Genomic DNA, 24884 nt, shown 5'->3' on the forward strand with positions numbered 1-24884 from the left:
TTGAGAGGTAGTCAGGCACATATCAGAAACTACTGAACAAAAATAAAATGATATCTTTGAATAAAAACTGTTCATTTCTTCTATTGCTACAGACGGAACTGGATGTCAGGGTGAGGTTCTCCCACCAACATCAGTAGGAACAAATCAAGTATAAATCATCAAACGCTCAGGTCGTCCTCTCATTTGGACTTCGGTCGTCAGGAGGACTTTTTTTCACTGAAATATATAAATCCGAAATGAAATAATTGACATCAAAATTCTGTATGTTCCTATTTAGAACAATAATTGTATACCAAAAGAACTATACGAAATGTTTTTCACTATACTGTATACGGCCCATTTTTCAACCACTTGTAGTTTGTAGTAGAACTTTCTGCTGATTTGCTATATAAAATGCATAGAACCGACTTAGAAGCCATTAATGAAAGGTTCCTTTCAGAACCACCATTATTTTAGCATAAAGAACTATGCTGGTTATTTCGTAATATTTAATTGTGTGTCAGAACGTTTAACGTAAATAATCTGTTCTTTAGTTTAGGAGTATCGTTTCAAATTCTAGCAGTGAAAAAGAGAAAAGCATGCACAATTCACATAATCGATCAACTAATTGATATTCGAAAGTATAAAGAAAGAGTGTCAGTTTTATTCGTATTCACGACATCCAGTTGTGTCTCTGACATTACACATCCGTACTTTTTTTTTAGTAACCATTTTATGCCAAATGTACTAACATTTACAGTTTAGAGCTAATAACCCTATTCGGACTTCGAAAGAGGTCCAAAAGTATGTTTATAAATACTACTATGTTCAACAAACAAATCGTTTCTATGTCATCGCAGGGCTCCAAAGTTTGATTTTTTTCTGTCAATAAAAACAACTTAAACCTATGTCAACTCGTAAAACTGGCAGTAAATAAATCGTCATACGGCATTTTCTCTTACTCCTGCGTCATGACACCGACAGTGACACTGTAGTAGCAATTCAGCGGTAAGCATTGAACTAACCGTTCGTAACTGATCAAGAGATAATGTACGTATCGTTTTTTCCCCCCCTGGTGCCCCACGCAATTTAATCGACTCACCAATTTTAATCGGTTCCAATCAACCCTTCCACATCTCACGCTGACACAAGCAACTCACTTCCTCAAGCACGAGAATGTATTCAGCACTGCCAATGCAACTGCCTCACTTGCTTGCTAAAGCCTTCTGAACAATACACATTTAGTAAACAACAGCGTCTCTCGCCCGACGATTACGACAATCTCCGAACACTGCACCAATAGGCAAATGCTATTTACAACAACAACAAAAACAGCAGCATCGACGTCGGCGGCGGCGGCGGCTCCAGTGGCTCTTCGAATCATTTCACGCTAGTTCTCCATTGCGATCGGGCGGCGGTATTGCGAACTGAAGTGCAAACTGTGGTGAATTGCTAGCCCCAATTGTCCGTGAGAAACAAAAAATTGTAACCTCGCCAAATCTCAAATCCACAACGCCAAAGTTTTCGAAACGCCGCTTGAAACGTGCGCGCGCCGCGAGTGTTGCGATTTCACAGCCAATTTTGACTGTTGGGCGGCAATAGTAATCCTAGTAACCGGTGTTTGCTGTTCAATTTACCAGAAGATTCGATTTGCTTCGCTTCTTCAGTGTCAAAAATGGACAGCTTGAAATTCGACGAAAACAACCATCCCTACATCGAAGTAGGCAAGGACTATTGCGTCCGGCTGGAGAACGAAGAGTACACCGATGCGAAATCAAAGGAAAAAGCGGCACGTGAGCTGCGCGAAACACCCGACGTTGTTTCCGAGGCACTCAAGAGCCTAAGGGCAAGGCTGCAAGGTCAGTAGAGCAATGCTAGGAGGCCGGTGGGAAATGGGCCGTATGTATCAGTGAGAACCGATGTTTGCGATGTTGTGATCCTGGCTGATTGCGGATGCGTGAGTTCAAAAAAAAAGAAACCTTCGATTGATAGTGCAGAGTGAAAGGAAGTGAGTGTGCAGTCCGCGAGGTTCACGTCAAATACAATTTCCGGAAGGTGGTGATTTAAATTCTAGTCAGGACAGAAGCGGGTACAATTTGTAGAGATAATTTATTTAACCATCACTCGATCGATTTCTGTAATCACGTTATGACATTCGCCTTTTACATTTGGCATTAGCTTTAGTTTTTGTTCTGTGCAACGAACAACGGCAGATCGAAAACATTGCTGCAATTTATTCAGAACAAAGTAGCTATTTTCTTACTTTGGAGGAAGGGAGAGGAAGCTAACTTATTAACCTGATCGTGGAAGAAGGTGGGAAAAACATCGCGTGAATCCTATGCAGCTTGAGCCGCTCCGAAACAAAGCGAAAGATTTTCAGAGGTCAACATTTCAACTTTCAACGTAGCTAAATAAGAAATAATTGCGAACACTCAACCGGAAAATGCTTGTTCCAGTACAATGTAAATCGATGGTTTAATTCTACGTCTGTAGAAGCAATGTAAAATAAATTGTCAGTTGTTCAACCATTCACAATTCAATTAAAACTTCCTGGAACAGCGTTTTATGCAACAAATGCTCTAAATTCTGTACTATTTCCAACATAAACTGCTAATGCACTGATGACTTAGCATAAACCCAATGCTAATCAAAATTATTATATGCCTATCGGATGAACAGTAAATCCGTTTCCATATGGACCGGAGCAATATTCAATAATCAATGCTCGAAAGTGTAGTGACAGTGAACTTGGTTGTAACACAACCACCACCACCACAGCCGTCTGTGTTTGATCTCAAGAGCACGCCTGCTATGATTATATTCTGCATTCGTTTAGCGCTTAAAATCACCTGATTTACATTCAAGAAACATGTTGGAGTGCGGTGCGGAAAAGCTACCGATGTCGAGTTCAATGGTGAGCCCATGTACGAACTGTGAGTTATTGATTAGCAGTGACAGATCGGAGTTTCCAACATCATAAACCGGTTCATTCCGCTCCGGTCTGGTATGAGAAATGGCGGGAAAAAAATATAGAGCAAACTCAGATCTTCAATCAATATTTTGAATAGGAAAAAAATCCGGATTGAGTAATAGATTGAAGTATTTTGTGCTTACCGAAGAGCAATTGTATGTTGCAATAAAGTTTCACTTTTCCTCAAACAGGAGCCGCAACATATCTCTTACCACTATCTAGGCTCCTAATTTTGGGGTTCATCTTTCTTTGTAAATTTGTCTTCCACAATCGGTCTTAGTCCCGAAGTATTGGCCGAATTCAATACCTTGGACTCCACCCCACAAGCGCTTAAATATGAATAGTTGTAAGAATGCCAATCTACATGTTGCTGCATCGACAAACATGCAAGTTTCATACAAATTATTCAAGTGTTACGTTCTATATAGTAACTAAAGAATGATGATAATATCTTTACTTTTCTTCTATTAACGGATTTGCGCGGTTCTAAAATTGTTTTTTTATCGTGAATACGACTTACTTTACTATGGGACGCCATTTCAAAATTTAGTCCCTGAGAGAGTGATAAGTTTTTGACCGCAAATATCTCTTGTTGTATCTAACGTATCAACGTAATTTTTGCTACATGTCATCGGTAATATGCTCATCAATTTGTGATAACATTTTCAGTTGTGTGACATAATCGCAAATAATTCAAAATTAAAATTTTCTGTATGTTTGGTATCAACGAGTATCAAAGAAGAAAACTTTTTTTTTGTTTCGATTATAGAGGTTTTAACCTTAAGGTCATTCGCCTCTTCGGGCCAGAGAAACTTTCTGATCCTATGTGCGGGGTTGGGAATCGAACCCAGGCGGGCTGCGTGAAAGGCATCGACTTACCCATCACACTATACCCGTCCCCGGTAGAAGAAAATTGCTGTCCTCGTACCTTCACGTCCAGAACTCAGTTCCAGTTCCAGGATCGAGAATTCAGTGCAGTATTGAATCAATTGCGGGATGTTCCCAGATCCTGTTTCACTTCACAGAAGATCGATTGCGTCATCCTGTTGCTGGTCGTTTACATTGGAGCAAAGTATAACGAAAATTAGCAACGATGGAGAACATTATGCAGAATCAGCCCATCTAATTACTCCAAAATTTAATCTAAAAAGGCTTGTGGGTAATGTCAGAGACATAACTAAATGTTGTAAAAACGAAAACAACTTAAATGTTCCTTAACACTTCCGAATATCAAATAGTTGATCAATTGTATGAACTATGCCAGCATTCCCCTTTTTCACATTTTCCGCAAAAACAAAGAAAACTTCACTTCATCTAGATTACTGTGAATTTCACACAGCGAAAAGTGCACAAATCTTATCTAACTGTTCTAGATGTGTACTAAACTGAGGATATTTACCTTCGATTTGCGAAGAAGAAATCCTAATAGTTCTTTAAAAAACTTTTAGAGCCATTATAACGGCTGATTTTGTGTGATGCTCTCCACCGTTGTCCTCTTTTTGTTGTTTTTTCACCAATGCAAACGACTATCAGCTGTGACGTAATCGCTCTTATCGGAAGCGAAACTAACAGATCGGCTGAAAAGATCGTATCGTTTCTATGAGAGGGCGCCACTAGAATTAAATCCATACCATTTTCAGTTTCAAAAGATACGTGTATAAATTTGACAGCTGTCTGATTATTAGTTTGTAAGATATTGCATTTTGAGTTAAGCTACTTTTGTTATTGTGAAAAAAATGGAAAAAAAGGAATTTCGTGTGTTGATGAAACACTACTTTTTGATGAAGTGGACGTCCAAAAGAGGCTGTTACCGATGAAAACGTGAAAAAAATCCACAAAATGATTTTCAATGACCGTAAAGTGAAGTTGATCGAGATAGCTGACACCCTAAAGATATCAAAGGAACGTGTTGGACATATTATTCACGAATATTTGGATATGAGAAAGCTTTGTGCAAAATGGGTGCCGCGTGAGCTCACAATCGATCAAAAACAACAACGAATTGATGATTCTGAGCAGTGTTTGGAGCTGTTATATCGAAATAAAACCAATGTTTTTCGTCGATATATAACAATGGACGAAACATGGCTCCATCACTTCACTCCGGAGTCCAATCGACAGTCAGCTAAGTGGACTGCACGCGATGAACCGAACCCAAAGCGTGGAAAGACTCAACAATCGGCCGGTAAGGTTATGGCGTCTGTATTTTGGGATTTTCATCGACTACCTTGAAAAGGGAAAAACCATCAACAGTGACTATTATATAGCGTTATTAGAGCGTTTGAAGGACGAAATTTAAAAAAAAACGGCCTCATTTGAAGAAGAAAAAAGTTTTGTTTCATCAAGACAATGCACCGTGTCACAAGTCGATGAAAACCATGCTGAAATTGAACGGATTGGGCTTCGAATTGCTCCCTCATCCACCGTATTCTCCAGATTTGGCCCCCAGTGACTTTTTCCTGTTCTCAGACCTCAAGAGAATGCTCGCTGGTAAAAAAAATTAGAAGCAATGAAGAGGTAATCGCTGAAAACTGAGGCCTATTTTGAGGCAAAGGATAAATCGTACTACAAAAATGGTATCGAAAAGTTGGAAGATCGCTATAATCGCTGTATCGCCTCTGATAGCAATTATGTTGAATAATAGAAACGAATTTTGGCCAAAAAATGTGTGTTTCTATTAAACGATACGAACTTTTCAGCCGAACTGTTAGCTTTGCAGACTACACACAATACATCTGCTCGTAGTGGCGGTAGAATCTAAACTGATCCAATTTTTTAGGAGGTTTCTTTTTACGTGACTTAATTTGTAGCTTTTTCACTAATGGGCGCTCCTAACGGCTATAAAAATAGCAGCACATAAAATTTTTAATGTCGATTATTTCATTTCGGATTTGCATTTCATTGGAAGAAACTATCAGGATGCTGTACGGGATTCATTCCTGCCTTTCAGAAGGACCGAATTGTGGAACTAACTACGATATTAAGCACTGTTCGGAACATTTTTCTCGAACGATTTGTTATACAGCAACAGATATTTTATTATCTTCCTCAGAACCCGTTCTGATTGGCTGGTGTTGACATGGGTCAAATGAGACAGGTTTTTCAATAGTGTACTATTGAAATACTTCAATACTTTTGCTATACACGTTTAAGTTGGAAAATTTCGATTCTATTGGTAGTTAGATTATATAAATCCTTTCACACACGGAAAGACCGAAATCAGCATTTTGGCGAAAAATTAGTTGATTTTCTGATTTTAGTTAGTTATTTTTTGAGACAACTAAAAAAATCTTACTTTTGCTAATTTAGATTTTTTAATTCTAATTCCCTTAATAATAATAATAAAATATTTGTTGAAATGGCTATTTTTTTTAGTTGAATTCACCAATTAAACGTGCTGTCATTTCTTAGCTAAGGCACGCTTCATATCCATTCAACTAATTTTTTAGTTGAATTAGAGAAATAAAACGTTGTTTTCAACCAACATAAATGGTTGAATTGGTTTCTGCCATTTGCAGCTATATGGCGCTCAATCACCGAAAAAATTAGAGGGTTGTATTCAAGACACGACCGAGCACAATAACATTAAAAATGAAACGTTTCTAGGGTCTTCATAATAAGTACAAAATAAAGTTGATATTGATGAAGATACACTAAACTTCTCTACACTTCAAAGTTAGTTGAAAGCTCAGTTTTAGATACAAACAACCTAAAGATTTAAACCTGAACAAATGAAACTATTTTATTTTATGATGATAATTTTCGAAAAACGTACAAACTTATTAATTTGATTTGATTTATATCGTTTATTTGGACTTTATTGGATACGCAACAAAATTCCCAAATTTTGTTCGTTTTTTTTTTTTCATAAATACGTTTATTTCTTAAGGCAGTTTACATAAGTTTTTCTTCGCCGTAGCATCACTTTTACATAATATTCTTATCCTAATTTAATTCTAACATAGTCACAACGTTTTGCATTTATTAAAACATATTCTCTTATTACTTAAATATCATCTTAGGTAACTCGTCATTAATTATGAAATCTACTCGGAAATATTATTTGAACCAAACGATTAACTTCTATAAATTATAAAATAAGCTGTTATTTTCAGACATTTTGTTAATAATTTCATAAACTGTTTCGAGTTTGTTTGTATCATTACATTATTTTTATTCTAATTTAGCTATTGGTTGAACTCATGGACGCAGCTGGGATCAGAACTAAGTCTTGAAAGGGGCCTTTATTAAATTGAAACTCCAGTTTTCTTTATGAAATGATAAATAAGTTTCATGTATGAAAGGTCACGACAAGCAAGAATGTCTCGAACTGGGATATTGGATAGTCTACCTTGGGTACGCAAAGAATTTATTAGTTGAGATCTGACATCACGATACTCCACGCATGTCCAAACGACATGATCAATATCTCGATAACCTTCGCCACAAGCACAATGATTAGTCTCGGAGAGCCCAATTCGAAGGAGATGTGCATCTAACGTGTAGTGATTGGACATGAGTCTGGACATCACACGAATGAAATCTCTACTCACATCCAGTCCCCTGAACCATGCCTTTGTCGATATTTTCGGAATAATTGAGTGCATCCACCGACCCAGATCATCTCTATCCCAAGATGCTTGCCAGCTGGCAAGTGTTCTTTGGCGAGACGAGCTATAGAATTCGTTGAAAGCAATCGGTCGCTCATAAATTTCACCCTCAATAGCACCACGTTTGGCTAAAATATCGGCTCTTTCATTGCCAGGAATGGAGCAATGAGCCGGGACCCAGACTATAGTGATTAGATAATTATTGTTCAATATGTCGTTCTGGCACTGTTTTATTTTGCCCAGGAAAAACGGTTCAGTCTTGCCAGTCATGTTTGAGCGAATGGCTTCAATTGCACTCAGACTATCTGTGAAGAGGAAATAATGGTTTGGAGATAATGTGACGATTACACTCAAACTATAATGAACTGCTGCTAACTCTGCTATATAAACAGATGCAGGTTCTTGAAGCCTAAATGAGGCCGAAACATTATTGTTGAACATACCAAACCCTGTCGCTTCTTCAATTCGCGATCCGTCCGTGTAAAACATTTTCTCAGAGTCAATATGCCTGAACTTACTTGAAAATATTTTTGGGATTTCCGTCGAACGTAGATGATCCGGGATTCCACGCACTTCGCGCTGCATGGATGTATCGAAAAATAAAGTTGAGTCAGGGACATTTAGGAGGCTGACACGGATAGGAATATATCTTGAAGGGTTGATTTCCTGTGACATATGGTTAAAATATACTGTCATGAATTTTGTTTGAGATCGAAGCTCGACTAGTCGTTCGAAATTATTAATTACCATGGGATTCAGCACCTCACATCTTATTAGCAGGCGTGATGAAAGCTCCCAAAATCGATCTTTTAATGGAAGAACTCCCGCCAGAACTTCAAGACTCATTGTATGTGTCGAATGCATGCACCCTAAAGCAATTCGCAAACAACGATACTGAATTCGCTCCAGTTTGATAATATGAGAGTTTGCAGCGGAACGAAAGCAAACGCATCCATATTCCATCACTGAAAGTATCGTTGTCTGATACAATTTTATTAGATCTTCCGGATGAGCACCCCACCAAGATCCTGTTATTGTTCGAAGAAAATTTACTCTTTGTTGGCATTTTGTTATCAGAAACCTAATGTGTCCTCCCCACGTGCATTTGGAATCGAACCACACCCCGAGGTATTTAAAAGTTAAAACCTGTTGGATCATTCTTCCCATCATATGGAGCTGAAGCTGCGCGGGATCATGCTTTCTTGAAAAGACGACTAACTCTGTTTTCTCCGCAGAGAATTCGATACCAAGATGAACAGCCCAATCGGACAAGTTATCTAAGGTATCTTGCAATGGTTTATGCAGATCAATAGCTTTGGGTCCAGTAACTGAAACCACGCCATCATCTGCCAATTGTCTTAGTGTACATGGGGTTACTAGACAGCTGTCAATGTCATTTACGTAAAAATTATAGAGGAGCGGACTGAGGCATGAGCCTTGCGGGAGACCCATGTAACTATTTCTGAGTGTTGCCAAATCGCCATGTGAAAAATGCATGTGTTTCTCTGACAAAAGGTTGTGCAAATAATTATTTATAACCGCTGGGAGTCCATTTTGGTGAAGCTTGTCTGAAAGAACATCAATGGAAACTGGATCAAATGCTCCTTTAATGTCTAAAAATACAGATGCCATTTGTTGCTTTTGAGCGAAGGCAATTTGGATGTCAGACGAAAGTAATGCAAGGCAATCATTCGTCCCTTTATTTCTACGGAAGCCAAACTGAGTATCTGACAACAAACCGTTCGTCTCGACCCAAGTGTCAACCCAAGCTTCAACCATTTCATTAAGCTGTTGCTGTCCAACTTGTGCCTTTGGAGGAATATAAACCGAAGCTATGCAAATATCTTTGCCTTTAATGTTTATTTGGCAAGCAACAACTTCTATACTAGAAGTTGAAGGGATGTTTAATCTATGAAAGGAATAGCATTTCTTAATTCCCAAAAGCACTCCACCATACGGAGAGTCTCTATCGAGACGTATAATGTTAAAATCATTAAAATTTAAAGCTATGTTTGAAGTAAGCCATGTTTCGCATAAAGCAAATACATCACATTTTTGACTATGCAATAATATTTTAAATGAATCAAGTTTTGGCATGATGCTTCGACAATTCCACTGCAGGACAGTGATTGTATCATTTGCGACGGGTGATAAATTATCCATCAAAAGATACAAAACCTGAGACAATTGGCCATTGAGCTGATAACTGCTTCAAAAAGGTTCTAGCTATTGGAAGGAATGCCATTATGAGGGTCTTTAAGGGTTCAGATATTTTGAATGCTGATAAAATCCATTCAACAATTTCCGAAAACTTCAGTAATCCTGTTGGTGGCTGTGAAATGGAGCCCACTGGATTATTATCTTTTTCTGTACTAGATCCTGGATTGGTTTGTGAATTTGACAAACCAGGAGGCACAGTCTTTGGTTTTGACTTTTTTTGTTTAACACGGGGATCTTTTTTTGAAGATGAAATTTTAGGTGTCTTTTTTGGTAATTTGGAGGAAGACTTCTTTCTCTTAACTGACCCTTGGGTAGTGATAAACGAATTACCTTCACTATTTTCGTCAGAGTCAGAGTCCTCTGGTTCCTCTAGATTTGAAAACCCGTTTTCGGTTTCCAAAGGAGGGACATCAATGACCGTTTTAAGCATTTCTTCATATTAGACCGTGCTTTTAAAGAAAGCTTAATTTTGTCTTTGTGCACTTTAAATGCAGTGCATACTGAAATATTATCATGAGGACTATTCCCACAATAAATACATTTTTCAATTTCCTTGTTGCAATCATTATCTTTATGAGGCCCTTCACACTTAATACATTTTGGTTTATTACTACAGTAAGTAGCTGTGTGGCCGAATTTTTTGCAGATCGTACAATTCATTACATTTGGAACAAAAAGCCGAACAGGGAGGCGAATTTTATCGACATAGACATGGGACGGCAACGCAGACCCGGCAAATGTCACTCGAAACGAGTCTGATGGGCGATAAACTTTTTTTTCCTCTTCATGAACTACTGAGTACAGTTGTTTGCACTCCAGTATTTTCACACCCTCAAGCATAGAGTTCTTGAAACGACCAACACCATGCTTGAGTAAATCATCTACCGAAAGACTCGCTTCGGTAACAACACCGTCAATTTCGACATCTTTGGAGGGTATGTAAACTTTATACTCTTTATTGAAATGTTCCGAAGAGACAATATCATTCGCGTGTTTCAAATTATTTACCACAACACGAATTTTATCGTTATTTACTTTTATGATCTCTTTGATTGAAGAGTATCGTGATGTCAAACCTTTATTAATTTGAAAAATGTTTAATGGCTTTGATATACGTCTAAAAAAGACTATCCAAGGCCCAGAAGAGCTCTCCTGATATTTTTTCGTTCGTGGGGGTATCGGATTCATGCTAGGATTTACGTCCATGGATTCATCCATTACATTAAAATTTTTAACTAAACTTTAAAATAAAATTTGAAACCAACACTACACAGTACTCAATCAAAAGGAAAAGAAAAAACTTCTACCTTGAAATTGTTGTCTATCTCCGTTGCACTGCCGTGTAGATCCTCGTTGCTCTAGATGTTCTTGTTGGATGCTGATTGTTGGATGTGATGCTACTGCTACCTGACATCCAGCACCACTCGAATTCCGATTTGCTTTCGTCTTCGCCAGCTGTAACACGCGCAGGTCACCGGTGTATACCTGCGTGTTGTATGGCAGTGGAAAGACCGAGTTGTCTTGTCTCCTTCTTCCTAGTGCTCCGCACCGATATGCTTCTGCACCGAAGTGCCTTCGCACCGGTGTGCCTTTGCACTCTCCTGCTTCTATGTGCCTTTGCACTCTTCCTCTTCGATGTGCCTTTGCACTCTCCTGCTCAGCACTTGTGGCTGTATATTGCGGCCTGGGTAGAGTTTGGGAAACGCCCTTTGTTGTTTCCTTCACCAGCTTGGCCCAGCACTAGGGCTCTCTTATGCAGCACGACTATACGTTTTAACGGCTGCTGCCAACAGGTTTCTACCTGTAGTTCAACCGTTGTCGTATTTAACGCGTGTAAACCAACCAGCGTTATTAAACTGTACGCTTCTATACACAACCTTCTCGGTTGAACGGCTATTACTGAATGTTTAAATATTTTTTAAATGAAGTAAGTTTATCTCAAAGTTATTCTTACTTTCGCTGAATTGCAATTATTAAACCACTTGCTATTACTTTATTTTCAGAGCAAAATAGGCCCAAATAACTTTCCATCCGTCAAACTTTGAAATAGGCCACAGTTTTAGATAAATTTAGCTAGTCGATACAAAATAACTGCCCGACTGTCAAATTTTAACTAAAAGTTCAAATAATTCGCAGGATGGTCCATACTCTTAGAATGGAGGAAGAAAATAAATTGTGATCGTGAAAATGCTAGCAATCTCACGAGTAGCCAGTTTGACGTATATAGAAAATACGAGTCACGAAGCTAACAACAAATAATCATTTTATTGAAACGCTGAACTGTTTTGCCTTTGTCATATAGAAAGGTTATACAATCACTTGAAAATCGGCTAGTAAAAATTGGCCAAGTGTCATATGCCTTTCCACTCAGTTCGTCGAGCTGAGCAATCTATCTGTGTGTGTGTGTTTCTTAAAAATGACTTAATCGATATTGACCAACTTAGATCCAAATGAAAGGTCTCATGGTTGTACACGGAATTCTTGAATTTCATCCGGATCCGACTTTCGGTTCCGGAACGATAAGGTAAAGTGTGTTAAAAATTATGTAACGTCACTTGAAGAGTCGAAACGAAAAAAGTAAAAAGTTTTCTAAATTGCTCTCGAAAGTATTCCCGAATCTCGAATAACGACGGCATTAAATAGTCATACACTCAAGAAAGGATCTCACTTACTTTTACACTTAGTCCGGTATTACTAATCTTAGGTTCAAATGAATGATCTTATGCTCCTACCAAAAATTAAGCATATTTTCGGTTGCAATTAAAATCATGTTAGTTGATGGCCATACGAACCAACTTCGATTATACGTTCTCGGGTTCTAGTACCCGAAATACCTACAATAGTGGAACTCACTTCGTTTTTTCATCGATGTCAGAGAACTGATTCATTCTGTAGGTTATACTATTTAATGCACAAACAATCTCTTTGGTTTATTTTAAGAATCGGAGAGAAATATTTTAATAGTATACCACAGTATTATATATGAGAATATGATTGATGTGAGAAAAGGATCATTACCACACTATGTTGTATTAAAACGGGTTTTTGACTATTTTATTCAGCGTGAACATTTGGTAACAGTGTAAAGCTATGGTAGAGCTTTTTCGCCTATTCGCCACTAATGGCGCTACTTGTTATCGTGCACGGTCCCTATTGGCAGGTATAAATACGATGTTGTATTGGAGAAAAAGACATAAGCGAAACATAAACTTCGTTTTGAAAATTTTTCTTCTAAATCGCTGTTTTCTTCATTCGACTTCGCGAAATCGACTCTCTCACTGAAAACTTTGAGCACTCGGAAAGCATAAACCGAATTCAGGTAGCACACCGGACGGCGTAGCCCGGAAGGTTGGAAGATACAAAAAACATCATTTGACATGTACAATTAGAGTGCAATATTCGAAACTCACTTCACTGTTCCCCGTAAAAACATTATTACGCACAATCGCTTTAAATGCGCACAAATTCTGAATAAATGCACTTTCCACTAACAGTTTACGTCATTTTTACATATCGGTTTAGAAATTTATATATGGATATATCGTAACACATGCGAAAAACATCAAAACAATTTGCAAGCAGTTTCAACAAGACTGTCCCTTTTAGCTTTTTAATGGATTGTTTTGCTTTGACACTTCTCATTAGTTTTTAGCTAATAAACTTGTTAATGAACCAATTTCATTTTTGTTTTCTTTGTTCTGTCCTTCAGTAATGATGGTGATAGATAAATAGAAACAAATTTTCTGATTTTAATAACAAAATTTGTTGTCAATGAGAATTTTGTACTGGATTGAAATATTGCTGGTTTGTGTCCAGAATATTCGCCAACTAAACACATTCTCTAAAAATAAGAGTTTTTTCAGCAAAGTAAATTCTCAATTTTAACTAATTTTATAGTTATTTTGGAAATTTTGTTGTTAAAATCAACTAATTCAAAAACAGTAATACGAATTAGACGCAGAGCTAATTTCGGTCGTTCCGTGCAGATCACTGAGCTATGAGCTTTAAAAATACGAGAAAGGCAAACGCGCCTTATGAATTATCCTCTTTGATACTCGTTTACACCAAACATTTCAGAAAAGTTTAATTTTGAATTATTTGAAATTACGTCACACAACTGAAAATTTTATCATAAAATTGTGATCATATTTCCGATGGCATGTAGCAAAAATTATGTTGATTCGTTAGATACAACAAGAGATATTCACAATCAAAACTTATCACTCTCTCAAATTTTGATCGAAGTTCACAGAGTCTGTTTCACAAGAAAAGGATGCACAGCTATTGACAGTAGGATTTAAAATACACTGAGGCCTTTTTTAATCGGCTTTTTACGCGGATTTCCAAAGTTACGTGGTTTTTTTAAGAGTTTTGCGGTTTTTTTGTTTTGTCTTAGAAATGCACGAAGCACCAAGATCTGGTTATCTGAAAATTTTGAATTCAACTCTCAGACAGACTAAGGAGTCTATCGATAAGTAGTTAGCAACATTCAAACAGTTATTATTCTGAAATGGCTTAATTTTTAGCAGCGTGTTTTGCGGTGACATGTTTATTTACATGTCAATAACAGCTGCGCAATCGATTAGTTGCGGTACGGTTCATCGTTTCAATGATGAGTCGAATTGATCCGGAAACGCGAAAGAAAATTCTGCACACTTGGTGCTCAGAAAGTGATGTCACGTACAACTGAAATTGCAAAACGGATGAAAGTGCACCACACCAGTGTCAAAAATATTATCGAGAAGTTCGGTAAGACCCTTTCGGTTCGGTAAGACCTTTTAAGAATTTGCCCCAATCCGGTAGGGAAACGGGTACCAGCCAGCCCGACCGGGACTTAAGAGTGGTTGAGTACATCAGGAAAAACCCATCGGCGTCGACGCGGGATTTGGCCAAGCAGTTCAATACCATCGGGATCGGGATGATTCAACGGATCAAAGTTCGGAACTCCCTGAAAACGTACAAGAAACAGAGGGTGCCGAAAAAGTCCCTGGTACAGCAAGTTCAGGCCAAAACAAGAGCCCGAAAACTGTATAACCGGATTCTACAGAATAAAGACACTACGCCAACTCCGTTCTACAGTGGTTGTCAAAAAATAATGTACAATTCGTGGAAAAGGACATCAACCCACCGAACTGCCCGGATCTTCGGCCAATTGTAAGGTATTGGGCAATTGTCAAGCGGCACTTTCGGAAGGAAGGTACAGTGTCCCAAAACATGCAGGAGTTAAAAAAAACTGGACAGCTGCCACCAGGAAAGTCACAAAAGTAACTGTGCAGAATTTAATGAAGAATGTCAAGTCCAAAGTGCGAGCGTTTCACAGAAACTAGGATTTTCTTCATTATAATCAGTAAAATGCATGAAAATGTAATTTTTCTACAATATATCGCAAACTGATGTCAAAATATGTTTTTTTCGCTTTTTCATTCAATAATCAATGTTGCTAACTATTTTTCGATACAATCCTTATTATAGATTTTTTTAAAAAAATATCTTTATTTTACACCAGATATTGACGTTTCAGGCTTTCCTAAGACATTCGAAATAAAAAAAAACATTTTCGATTTCGGAAATCTGAAAATGAAAGCCCAATTGAATGTTTTTCAAACAATTTTTTGTCCAGATAACAACCGATTTCGACGTATCATGAATTTTTGAAAACATTTGGCAACAACAACAAAATTTACGCGTAAAAAAGACCCAATTAAATCGATCAGCTACGATCAAGCGTTGATCGAAACTTTAAACTTAACTTTAAATTTAGTCGAGATGAGTTTGCAGTATATGAAGCGCTTCAAAGCTGTCATCCAGTGCATTCATACAAAAAAGAACGAGTTTATCGTATTTTGCAGGAATATCTAACAAAATGTCTGTTGCCATTTCTTAAGTTCCATTTTGGCTGGATTTGATTTGTTCTAAGAAAAAGTTCATGAAGTGGTATACAGAGGGAGCGACATGTATTCTCCGCATAATAGGAAAAGGAGTATCCAATAACTACGCTTAAAATGGGAACAAATTTTATTACTTCGAAAAATATTAAATAAAGTCTTGAATTTCATGATGAAATAATATGTTTTTCGTCCACTTCACTTGTAGCCAATAGGCAATTCATTTTCAATGCTGGAAAATTCAATTCAACCTCTGATCCATAATTGAACAGATCTTCCCCCAACTACTGAAAATGAATCATTCTAATAACAAGACTTCACGTACACTAGGATCTGCAATTACTTAACTGCTTAATAGTTATTGAACTATTTAGGGGACGGGTGTAGCACGATCGAGTAACCCCGATGCCTTTCATGCAGTCTCCCGTGGGTTCGATTTCCAACTTCGTACATAGGGTCATAAAGTTTTTATGGTTAGTTAAAATTATTTACTTACACACTTATACAAAAAAACTCATATTCGTGAACCAAAAAAGAAATCGGTACAAGGAAGACTTCAAAAAAATCAACTAACTTCGAGGAGGAAGTGGAATAACCCAAAATGTTCAAAAATTCTGAATGTTTCATTGTGTAAATTGTCCGTTCAGAACACTTTGAACACGATCAAGTGCTAGGTTTAAATAAATAACTTCAAGTTCATGTTCATCGTTTAATGTATGATTTTATAATAAAAATAATAATAATACCATCGTGATCACCTTGATCAACCCCGGTTTGCCTAGCGCTATTATTGAGTTGTACGGAATACGTGAGAAAAAGACCACTAGGAGAACAAGTTGATTGCTTTACATTCATAAGAAATCAATTTAATCGTTGCTATCTCTGAACTGTTTTCATTATGTAATCATTCACAGAAGAAAAATCGCTCTGCGTTCCGATCGAGGATGACTCGTTCCTGCTCAAATTCCTGCGGCCCTGCAAATACTACCCGGATAGTACCTTTGCCCTGGTAAGTATTATCGCGTTCTTTAGTTGCATGTAAATAAATATTACACTTAGAACTACAATTAATTATCTAATTTAAAAACGCATGCAATTTGATGCCCTCGTTTGATTGAACTTCACGGCTGTTTACTGCACTTAATAATTAGTCAAACTGCTTCGCACCCTAGAACAATAGAGAACACGAACCCGTTATGTCTGTTTGTCTGTGAGAACTAATTTTACGTTCGGCGTGAACCTAATCGACTGCATTTTAAATGTTTTTTTTTCTATCCGCACCAGATGCAGCGCTACTATCAGTTCAAACAGAAAAACTCCGAAGTTTGCGCCGACTTACTTCCCAACACGGTTAAGCACGTGTACGATGAAGGACTGATTTATTTCCAACCGCTACGGGACCAGCACGGCTGTCGGATAGTAGTACTGGAGGTGGGCAGTAAGTATATCTTAGGGTGTAATTGTATTTCTGCGTTACGCCTCGCCAGTGCGAGTAAAATATTGTTACCTTCAGAATCTAGTACGGAAGTTATTTAGAGGGTGATTCTATTTTAATTTTTTTTATTTTGTTTTTGTCAAAACACACTAAAAAACATGAAAAAGGTTTATTCATATTTTTTCTGTGCCCTCCTAGTACTCGAATCTTAATAAGAGCTAGATAGATTATAATTACGATCACTTTGGCCCTTGACTTATCAGCTCAAATAGAATCACTATTGCTACCTAGTAGTTTAACTTGTATCACTAATCCTGCTCTACTTGAATGGAGAAGAGTGAAGTACTTTAAGGCTACTTATTACATCCGACTCATTAGAAAAGACTGATTAGATTCCGCTACGCGTCGGTTTAGCAATTCAAGTTGAACAGCTAAATATCAATAGTAGTTCTATTTTGCACTCCTGAAAAATCTAAGGCTTGAATTTCGCAAATGAATAGAAAGATACATATTCAAACATACATATTCCAGTATCTCAGTAGGCGTAGTGGAAGGATGTTCAGATTGCTGTCGGAGCGTACGCGTCAAGACGCGCGTGCGATCATTGGTCCATGTTCAAAAGCGCAATTTCACGCTCTTAATTGATAACTGATAGGAACGTGGTTTTTCAGGTACAGTATCTTCGGCAAAGTTACTCAGAATGATAGACGCCATCTTTTGGCAAATTTTATTTCATGTGATTGATCCCCCTAAAAGTGAGATACAAATATTATTTTAGTTCATGGCCAACATAGGGCGTAAGTTACTTCGACAAAGTTGTTTAGAAAGTTATTTCAAACAAATTTGCTGAAGGTTCTATTCCCATAACTTGAGTGTAATTCATGATATAATGTATTTTCTGAGAAGGGTGTCCTAAAACCAGTTTTTGTAAGAAAACACATATATTTTTAATTTATATGAGTTTTTCATCTTATACAAAGTTTTTCATCATTATAAACTACACAACTTTCTCAAACATACTATGCTGCTATTATTTCAGTTTAATGAAATAGAGCAATTTTTCATGTTTTTTTAATAAAATTCTAACTTGTCTATTATCAAAAGGCACAGGAAGTTGCAGATGAAACTACTTACATATTAAACTACTTCAGAAGAGCTTTCATACCGTGGTTGAATTACTCGTCTGCGATCGTCTGCACGCGAGATATGTTCTTTTCAAATATCCTTGTCCCTGAAATTTGCAATGATAAGGTTCATTGTATATCAGATCAGACTTCAGTATATATTCGTTACCATGGTAACTCTCACAATAAATAATTTTCATGGACATTGAAGTCTACAAATAGAAAAGTGTAGTAATAATTACAGACTTTTTTTGAAAGAAACTGTCAGACGTTTTTTGAAAGTGAGATAAGAAGCCACGACTTTTAAAAATGGCAATCATCATGTCGAATTACGTTATGTCATTTTTTGGTAAGATTTTCTATAGAAAATCTCTGCGGACAAATATCCTCCATTCATCAATTGGAGTGAAGATCTATAAACGCTTGCTATATTGTACTGTTCACAATGATTAAAAAGTTTCTTTCATGCAGATTTCGAGAGTATTATACGAATTACGAATCGGGATTCCATGAATTGGTTATTAGTTTCATCGGATCCTTTGGTTACAAATAATCGTGAATGACCAAAACAGTCCAAGAAGAATCTGTCGGACGATGCTAAGAGTTTTTTAACTGGTTAAGAACATTGTCAGCTATCATAAAATAAATATCAATAACAAAAAAATGTGTTTTGATCATACTTTTCTCTGCCAGAAGATGACATAACTTAATTCGATTTGATGATTGCTTTTTTTTAACGTCGTGACAAAATAGTTACTAAACTATTCAATTTATAGACTTCGATGTGAAAAAAATCATATTTTGTGGCAAGTACCATAGTAATGAATATGTACTGAAATCTGATCTGACATTAAGTGAACCTTATCATTGCAAATGCCAAGGACAAGGATATTTGAAAAGAACATATCTCGCCTGCAGACGATCGCAGACGAGTAATTCAACCATGCTATGAAAGCTTTTTTGAAGTAGTTTAATATGTTAGTAGTCTCATATGCACCTTTCTGCGCCTTTTGATGATAGACAAGTTGAAATTTTGTAAAAAAAAACATGAAAGATTGCTCTATTTCATTGAACTGAAATGATAGCAGCATAGTATGTTTGAGAAAGTTGTGTAGTTTTTAATGATGAAAAACTTTTTATAACATGATAAACTCATATAAATTGAATATATATGTGTTTTTCTACAAAAACTGGTTTTAGGACACCCTTTTCAGAAAATACATTATATCATGAATTACACTCAAGTTATGAGAATAGTATTTTCAGCAAATTTGATTGAAATAACTTTCTGAACAACTTTGTCGAAGTAACTTAGGCCCTATGTTGGCCATGAACTAAAATAATATCTGTATCTCACTTTTAGGGGGATTAATCACATAAAATAAAATGGCAAAAGATGGTGTCTATTATTCTGAGTAACTTTGCTGAAGATACTGTACCTGAAAAACCACGTTCCTATCAGTTATCAATTAAGAGCGTGAAATTACGTTTTTGAACCACTGTGCATTGGATCCAAGCAAACCTGTCAAATTGAATGCGATGCATCGCATTGAATCGCTCCGCATTTCGCGCTTACTCTGACAGCAACCTGACATTGACACATTATGCGTCGAATCATATCAATATTTTTCTTTCCTTTTAAAAAAACGAACTTATAAACACTAAAACCTCAATTTACGCGAACTTAATGTATGCTACTTGTTACGCGATTTATTTGCAATAACGCAATTTTCAATACTACAACTTCTTCTTGGACACCATTTCTGTACAAGCAACGGTTTTTGAGTTACTAAGATTTGAAGAAAGTGCAGGTAGGTAGGTAGCTTTATCAGTGTATCAGACTAAGAACTGATACGCTGATGAAAGTTGAAAATATTTCGTGACATCAGTGGCAAAATGAAGATTTTATTTTATTATGGTGGAATTAAATGGTATTTATTTTCTTTTGAAGCGACTCATATTTTGTTGGAGAGATTTGCTAATGTTACTCACTTCTAGAATGTGCTGAAAAATTGTTAAAATTCAATCAAACACGTCCATTATTCCATAAAACAAAGGCCAACAGCATTCATATGGCCGTTAAAAAACAATACGCTACTACAACCAGTGCTGTAGTAGCGGTTAGTCACAGTTAGTCAGTGACTAACCAGTTCATGAAACTGCAACTTCTCAGGAACCAAGAATTTTTTTTTTTTGAAAATTTAGTTAATTACTGATTCAATTAAAGAGGAAGGAACCAACTATCAAAACAAATCGTCACTTATTTTCAAACTAAAAAAATAACATCTTGTAAGGATAATTTTGAAGGGCGCTTTGGGAATAGTTCCAGGGTGCAGAATCACGAAAGGAAAATGGAAAAGGGCGACCCATATAATAGATTTCAGGGCGCAGGATGGAAGTATTTTTAAGTACATTAATTGATCCAACTAAGGGCACAACTTATTACTTATTTTCAAGCCTAATAAATAACATCTTGTTAGGATAATTTGGAAGGGCACCTCAGGAATGATTCCACGGCGCAAAATCACGATAGGAAATGGAGGAATGAAGGATGAAAGTACTTCAAATACATTTAATAATCCTAGTGACGGCGTAAATTTTTATTTGTTTTCAAGCTAACTAAGGATAATTTGTAAGGGTGCCTTAGGAATGACTCAATGGCGCAGAATCACGGTAGGAGAATTGAAAAGGGCGCTTTTAAACCTAATTCCAGGGCGCATGGTGGACATCTTTTTAAATACTTTATGTAATTCTACTGAGGGCGCAAATCATTATTTGTTTTCAAGCTAAATATATAGCATAAGTAAGGAGTGCCTCAGGATTGACATCAGGGTGCAAAACGAAATTTTTTTGCCTAATACTACAAAGCTTTCGAAAGCAGAAATGAAGCGCAATGCACAAGTCAGCTTTGAGCAGTGCTGCCTTAACAACAATTTTTGTTACATTTATTATATTCAAACATAAAATATACTAGCATTTATAACTGTTTGTAGTCTTCATCAACAGCTTTTAATAGTTTTAAGTTGACTCTATCGAAAAATTGGACAATAATGAAGTTTTGAGCAAGAAATTATGAATTTCAATAATTTTAAACGAGCTGAATTTTTATAAATACTGGCATCTTTTCTTCAAACTCGGCATTGTTTAGTAGAAGGTCGATATAGTAGAATTAATTACCACATGAATTCAACTGATGAGGACTTCATTGGTATTTTCCAATTTCTTATATGCTTCTGAGATGAGACGTTATGAAATTTCATCATTTTGATTAAATGCCGACTAAATACATAGTGAGGTGTAATATTTCTATAACGTGCGCAAAAGCATTAAATTCACTTGTGAAGAAGCAAATAATAGCAGACTTTTTAGACATTCTCATCACGAGGAAGACGGAAAACCTATCTTTTTTGATATATAGAAAGCTAACTAATACGGAAAGTATTATACGTTATATGTACTTCTAATCATTCTCATCAGCATAAAATCAGCTTTTCACCATATGATTAATTGAATGCATAACCTATCCCTTGGGGAAAATGCGGTAAGAAATGAGAAAAAATCCATTCTGGATATTGGAAAGCTCAATGGATATTCGGAGCAATCAGTTCAAATATTTTTTGATAAAAAAAACCCAACCATCAGAAAATTTAAAAATAGTTTTAATAGATTTCAGCCATGATATTACACATCCGCCTAAAACCAAACTAAAAAATTTTGGTCTGGATTTGGTACTCCGTAAGAACAATACTAGGATCTACAAAAGACCATAAAGATATTTTGAAAAAATCCGGATCATATTTGAACAAAGCGAACTTCGGAGAAATTTCTAAAGCTTCCATAAAATTAGATAAGGTTATCTTTCCAAGTCAGAAATAGCTGAACATGCTTAGAAAATTATGAGCTTACAACGAATCACATTAAAATTTTAGGTTAAACATCTAACCCAGGGGTTCCCAAACTATTTTAGGTCATGGACCCCTTTACTAAAATTAATTTAGTTCTCAGACCCCCATCAACAAATTCAATTCCTTTGAAAATTCAATTTCTTGCTTGCTTGTAAAATACTTACCAATTTCTGCGGATAGTCAAATAAACACAACTTTTTTAGCGTAAATATTTCAAATATCAACTTATATCAAACAATAGGGGGTCGATTTTTAGACCTCGTAGACCCCCATAGTCAGTTTTTGTTTACGTCGACCCCCGCAAAAAGGATATCGACCCCAAGGGGTCTATATCGACCACTTTGGGAACCCCTGATCTAACCGATGGAAACTAACGGTAGCTGAAAGTTTAAGAATATATGTAAATATAAGCATTCCAAGTTACCATTTATTTAAATATAACTTAGCAAAATGAGTTATCTGGAAGATGTAAAATGATTCACCTGTACTAGTACAATAGAGATAGCACCGCACTTTCCTCCCACTACTAGTATCTGTGTATGTTACTATTTCTGACATTAGTGAGAAATAGTTAGGAAATTAAAATATTGTGAAAATAAATGGAATTTATTTTCTTAAAACGCTATCCACTAAGCGCTAAAATAAACATTTTCTTCTGAATTTGATGTGATATTCGTATTTATGTGCGATAAATACGAAAATTTATCGAAATTTATTTTGTGCGAGCTCGAAATTTTTTTGTGATTTTACTTCCTATAAGATGCACATAAGTGGAGCGTCGTATTTCACGTAAATATATATTCAAGAACATGTAAAATTGTGTGATTTAAAAATTACATTGCTTGAATCAAATGAAAAAAAATAAAAATCGACAGCAGTTGCGCAACTTGAACCGAGAAACATTACATCGCAAAGCCAGTCAATTAATAGATTGAACCACAGAAACACATATCTGCTTAGATGGTAAATGGTGCATATAAATTAATACAGTCGCACTTGTTAGCCAAGTGCGAATTATACTAGGAGCCCGTAAAATTCTGTTCAAGTAGAATATTGCGTCATTTGAAAAGATAAGTATCACAGAAAAAAATTATGAGCTTTACAGGTGACATTATTCTACAAACCATACAGTTCATAACTATACTGGTAGTTAAAGGGTTCAATTTTTTAAAAAATCATCTCCAATACGAACCCTTTTAAACAGCTTATATCAATTTTATTTCTGTTTGAGGGTCGTTTTTATATGCAAACCCGGCTTTATTTTTAAAATTCATATTTTTATAATTCAAACAAAATGTCAGACAGTCCCAGAGATAAGTTTTTTGTTCAAAAAAAATTATTATTTTTTTAAAAATGACACCAAACCTCGACTTTTCAGGATTTCTAAGGCGTCTGGTATCAACAAAATTTGGTCGATTTCGAAAAAGTCATGGGTGATTTTCCGGAATTGGATATCAGAACACTTTGACCGTTCCCTTCCCATGGTCCGATTTGGCTCAAATTTTGCATAGGGACTTTTTGTAAGCTGCTGAAGCTTTCGAAGGATAGTTTCTGGAACCCTGATGGACTGTTATAGGGAATTGCCAATTTTGAGACAAAATTTCTTATCAAAACGGTTTTTTCAAATTATTTTTTTAATATCATACTTTTAATTTTAGTAGCACTTTTGTGAAAGTCCCCCATGCAAAACTTCTGTGTAGGATTGGTAATTTGAATAAAAAACAGAAGGAAAAGTTTGACGGTTTGATGAATACGTCTTTCTTTACTATGGGGCGCCATTACAAAATTCGTCCTGTGGAAGAATGGGTAGAACTTAATCGTGAATATCTCGATTTGTACTAAATGCAACAACACAATTCTTCCTTCATGCTATCAGAAATGTTATCAGCAATTCAGGATAAAATTTCCAACAGTATGAGATAACCATTAATAACTCAATAATTAGTTTTTTTGAAACTCTTCGAAACACTGCACAGTGGTCCCAATCATGTCAAAACACGCGTTTTTTTATTTGTGCTTCAGGGGTTGATTTTCGATCTTTTATGTCTTCAAAAGAATTTCTGTTTGATATAGTCTGCTTCTTTTAGTATACTCAAAATTGTCATTAATCCACCTACAAGTGAGTTAAAAAAATTATTTTGCACACAATACGAGATAGAGAATTTACGCCTTTGAAAAAGTTGTAGACAATGTTAAAACAAGAAAACTTTAAAATGCATTGGTATCGAGGTATGATGCATTGTTTATTAGAGACCCTCAAAAAAATAACTTTTTTCAATGAAATTTTTAGAATTTTCAAATGTTCTACAATTATATTTAAATTATCAAAATATATATTTTTCTCAATGATTACATATTTTTAAGTTCACAAACTAAAAAGTTTTTGAACAATTTAACCTCAAAATACTACATATTCAAGTATCAATATCTCGAATATGTGAAAATATGAGGAACCAATTTCAACAAAATTTAAAAGTATGATCAAAACACTATTAGAAAAATTATTAGTCACAACTTAAATTCCCTTAAATTTATATGAAACACACTTTACAGAAAAGCATGTTCTAACATTCTCCAATATATATTTAGCACTCGACATACAATATTCATTAACCTTGCACCCTAAATTCAATATTTATAAAAGTCAGTGAGAAAATAGTAGAAGACGAAAACAAAATAAACATTTTCATACAAAGTACTGATACATAAAAGAACGGAGAGTTCTCCTAATACAGTGTTCCCTCCCTCCAATCAA

The 24884-nt window shown here is 36.0% G+C and overlaps 1 protein-coding gene across 1 annotated transcript in view; it reads left to right on the top strand.

Moving 5' to 3' along the window:
• The first annotated feature begins 1261 nt into the window (after positions 1 to 1261).
• The window catches only part of LOC131431777 (clavesin-1-like), a 53640-nt gene continuing 30017 nt past the window's right edge, over positions 1262 to 24884 (top strand). The window contains exons 1-3 of the mRNA XM_058597656.1: positions 1262 to 1838; positions 16580 to 16674; positions 16950 to 17103. Coding sequence (XP_058453639.1) covers positions 1655 to 1838; positions 16580 to 16674; positions 16950 to 17103 — 433 coding nt within the window. The 5' untranslated portion in view covers positions 1262 to 1654. The remainder of the gene's footprint in view (positions 1839 to 16579; positions 16675 to 16949; positions 17104 to 24884) is intronic.

This window comes from Malaya genurostris, chromosome 2 (assembly GCF_030247185.1).
Source record: "Malaya genurostris strain Urasoe2022 chromosome 2, Malgen_1.1, whole genome shotgun sequence".
In the NCBI taxonomy this organism is placed as follows: Eukaryota; Metazoa; Arthropoda; class Insecta; order Diptera; family Culicidae; genus Malaya; species Malaya genurostris.